Raw genomic sequence first — 3,966 nt, 5'->3', positions numbered from 1 at the left:
TTTACCTCAATTTAATATGGTCATTTTAGATAGAAAATTTTCTAAAGTTTTAATAAATTTTCAAATATTTGAAATTCAATTAATCTCATATAAAAGTTTTCATTTTTCAAAAGTTTTATTTTGAATTAAATAATTTAAATTAATTGAATTATATTTTTTAATAATGTATATTAATTACTGTTAAATGCAAATGGTATTCAATTATTAAAGGATTTTTATTAATTAAAATATTAATATTAACGACTTTTATGATTGATGTTAAATTTTTGTAGAAAAAATAAATTCACAATATTATTTGTATTTATTTATCCCAACCTTGGTTGAAAAATAACTTTGGCCTACAAGAATAATAAAATAACTCCATGATATTGATTAAAAAAATAAATACCATTGACTTTAGCCTGAAAAAAAAATTATGGCACTTAAATGTAGGCAAACTAACAATGTCTTTATTTAAATAAAGTTAACAACGTCTAGACCATTAAAAAATATGAAAATAAAATACATATATCTGAGAATATAAAAAATACAAATTCTTAACTTTTATATTTGAGTTGAGATTCTCTCATTTAATTTTTAACTAATGGAGTTGATCTTATAGAATTCTAGTATTTTAGTTACTTAAATTTCTTAAAAATATATTTTTTCACAAAATATTTCAAATTTTAGATAAAAATAATTACTTTGTTAAAAATTTCTATTCAAATATACTGTTAACATAAAAAATGATCATTAAATTTAGGTTATTAAAATAATAATTATAATTTTTGATAAATTAAAAATATTAATTTATATATAAAATTATTTTTACATAATATTGAAATCAACCTAAAATTTTCGATCTGGGTCAAACCACCAACTTGACACACATTAGCAGCGTAATTTCTTGAATGAAAAGAAATATGGGTATTTTAGGAAAATAAAAAAGAAGTTGGAAGCGAGGTGTACAAGTAAAATGCAGAGGCGTATTTAGTAATTATGGACCTTAGACAGTTGCGGTCCGGGTTCATCAAATATGGGCCTCACCTAAACCTGACCCTGCAACCCAATCTTTTAAATTCCAAAACCTCTTCTTTTAGGGTTCCATCTTTGGTTCGTTCACCGTCGCCACTGCACCCACTCCGTCGCGTCTACCAGCGCTAAGCAATGGTGTGTTGCATTTCGCACTTTCTTCATTCATCATCATTTTCATTCAACTTTTTTTTTTTTTTTTTACTTAATTTGATTTGACCTTACATTACAGGCTCCGAAAAAAGGTGTGAAAGCTGCAGTAGCAGCACCGAAGAAGAAGCTAGGGACTATTAAGGTTTGTTTTAAGGTTTTGGGGGGAATGGATGAGTGAGTGGGGTGATATAAACGCCATTTTGGTTTATTTTGCTTTGTTGATTGGTGTAGGAGAAAGTTACGAACCCGTTGTTCGAGAAGCGTCCGAAGCAGTTCGGGATCGGAGGGGCGTTGCCTCCGAAGCGGGACCTGACTCGGTTCGTGAAATGGCCGAAGACCGTTCAAATCCAACGCAAGAAACGCATCCTCAAGCAGAGGCTAAAGGTCCCTCCCGCACTCAATCAGTTCACCAAAACCCTCGACAAGAATCTCGGTATAATAAACTTCTACATAAACACTTGTACTAATATAAAATGTTAACTGAATTGAATTGAGTTTTTTCTTTTTTCGGATTGGAGTTTGACTAAAACCATAGGGCATCCATGGGGGAAATGCTATGTTCTTTTTTTTGGGGATTAGAAGCTGTATGCTTGGACCTTGTCTGTAATCTCTAAAGAATTTTTGTTTTGTTAAAAACAAGTTAAATTTATGAAGATAGTAATTTGTGCCCAATTTGTTGTTTCTAATGGAAATTAATTATGGCAAAGTCACTTCTAAGCATACTCAACCGAATATCGACTAAAACTGATTTTTGACAAATTTAGGGGACTGGGCAAAAGATTTCATCCAAAAGTTAAACACGGTTTTAATATTAACTATCTGGTTTTGTGGAAACAGCAACCAACCTATTCAAGATGCTGCTGAAGTACAGGCCTGAAGACAAAGCAGAGAAGAAGGAGCGTTTGTTGAAGAGGGCTCAGGCTGAGGCTGATGGGAAAAGTGTTGAAGCTAAGAAGCCTATTGTTGTCAAATATGGTCTCAATCATGTTACTTACCTTATTGAGCAGGTCTTTTTTCATATCTATTTGCTGTTTTTTTCGCTTTCGTTGTTATAATTCTAGTTTCAAGGTTTTGAATTGCCAATGTTGGAACTACAATACAATCCTCAACGTTGTGGGAAATTGCCAATGTTTGACCAAAGTTTTGGTTGTGGAGAACTGCCAAAGATAATGTTGTAGATCATTTTATTTAAAAGTAGTTTAAAAAATGCACTTTGTGTTTTGTTTTGGTAGAGTCTGATTATTTGAAATACTAATTGTTGACTCTTGGCCTTTGTTGAATAATAATGGCGACAATTTGGCTTTAAGTGGGGAATCCAGTGCTTTAGAGGTTCGGATGTCATTGTTGCTGTAGTTGTGAAGTTTCCTATTTTTGGATACTTGATAATAAGTTGAATTTAATTGAATGGAACGCAGTTTTCGTTCCATTGCTTAGGTATTTGTTTGATGGAACGGAGAACGGAGTGGTTATTGGAGGGAATACTACATTTTGTTTTCTTCCCATTCGTTTCAATTTCATCTTGTTTTTAGACAATTCAAACAACCGAATCCAAAATCATAATGTTGTGTTATTGTTGTTAATTGATGCTTCAAAATTTTCTTTTTGTAGGCAAATAATGGCAAATAATTTTCTGATGTTGGAGTAACAGTTTTTTTTTTTTTTTTTTCAGAATAAAGCGCAACTTGTTGTGATTGCTCATGATGTGGACCCAATCGAGCTTGTGGTCTGGCTTCCGGCACTCTGCAGGAAGATGGAAATTCCATACTGCATTGTCAAGGGCAAAGCACGCTTGGGAACGGTAATTATATTTATTGAACAAAGACAATGTTTTCAAAAATTGAACGCTGGTGGTGTTTGTTTTTGTTGGAACATTGCCGCTGATGCATTCAGAAAGTTCATGTGTATGAATGAATCTGTGTTTTGTTACTTATTCAGCTGATTAATGTTCTCTTTTGACAGGTTGTCCACAAGAAAACGGCTTCAGTTTTGTGCTTGACAACTGTCAAGAATGAAGATAAATTGGAGTTCAGTAGAATACTAGAAGCTATTAAGGTGATCTAATTTTAAATTTCAGTTGTCTATAGTTTATTTATTACTCATTTAATCGATGATGTTGACTGGATTTACTTGGTTTCTGGTCTTTGCTTCTTGTTTCAGGCTAACTTCAATGACAAGTATGATGAGTACAGAAAGAAGTGGGGTGGTGGAATCATGGGTTCCAAATCCCAAGCCAAGACCAGGGCCAAGGAGAAGCTCATTGCCAAAGAAGCGGCCCAAAGAATGTCCTAGATTCAGTTGTTTTATATTTTTGAGGTCATTTTTCTATATTTTATTTAATGGGAGCCTATACAAATTAATGTGAGGTTTAATTTCATTTTGGTAGCTCGTATTCCATTAAGACCCGATTTTGATCTCTGATATTTGATTATCTCTAGTTATTGTAGACTTAATGAAATGCATTTCTTTTTTCTGTTCGGGAATACTATTACCACTGTTAAGATTTTTGCGGCAATTTTGTGGTTCTAAATAGATTAATTGTTAAATAATGGCTATGATTTAATAGTGTTTTTAAAACAAAATATCTCGAGATAAAAAATTACACAAGATAATTCATCTTTGTGACGGAATATTTTTCTAAGAAAAACATTTTTGTTTAAATAAATAACTTGGGAATTCAGCTTCTGATTATTTTCATAAACTTCTAATTCAAATGGACAGTAATTATTTTCCGAGACATGTGATTACTTGTTTAAGAAGTTTAAATGTCTATAGAATCGGATGTGCATGAGAAGTTTTTATATT

The 3,966-nt window shown here is 32.0% G+C and overlaps 1 protein-coding gene across 2 annotated transcripts; it reads left to right on the top strand.

The window, feature by feature from the left end:
• The first annotated feature begins 1,007 nt into the window (after window positions 1-1,007).
• On the top strand, window positions 1,008-3,634 carry LOC114190011 (large ribosomal subunit protein eL8y). 2 transcript variants are annotated; one of them, XM_028078750.2, is made up of 7 exons: window positions 1,008-1,149; window positions 1,244-1,306; window positions 1,396-1,597; window positions 2,002-2,171; window positions 2,834-2,962; window positions 3,124-3,216; window positions 3,322-3,634. In XM_028078750.2, exons 1-7 carry the CDS (start codon window positions 1,147-1,149, stop codon window positions 3,451-3,453), a joined length of 792 nt encoding a protein of 263 aa, XP_027934551.1. In that variant the 5' UTR covers window positions 1,008-1,146; the 3' UTR covers window positions 3,454-3,634. The 2 variants fall into 2 exon arrangements, with proteins under 2 accessions (XP_027934551.1, XP_085531677.1); XM_085675551.1 differs by lacking the exon at window positions 1,008-1,149.
• The last annotated feature ends 332 nt before the right edge of the window (window positions 3,635-3,966 follow it).

Source organism: Vigna unguiculata, chromosome 7, assembly GCF_037176805.1.
Source record: "Vigna unguiculata cultivar grain cowpea cultivar isolate G323 ecotype 2 chromosome 7, ASM3717680v1, whole genome shotgun sequence".
Classification (NCBI taxonomy): domain Eukaryota; kingdom Viridiplantae; phylum Streptophyta; class Magnoliopsida; order Fabales; family Fabaceae; genus Vigna; species Vigna unguiculata.
Note: the sequence above shows the minus strand (reverse complement) of the source record. Positions and strands in the feature narration are given on the sequence as shown.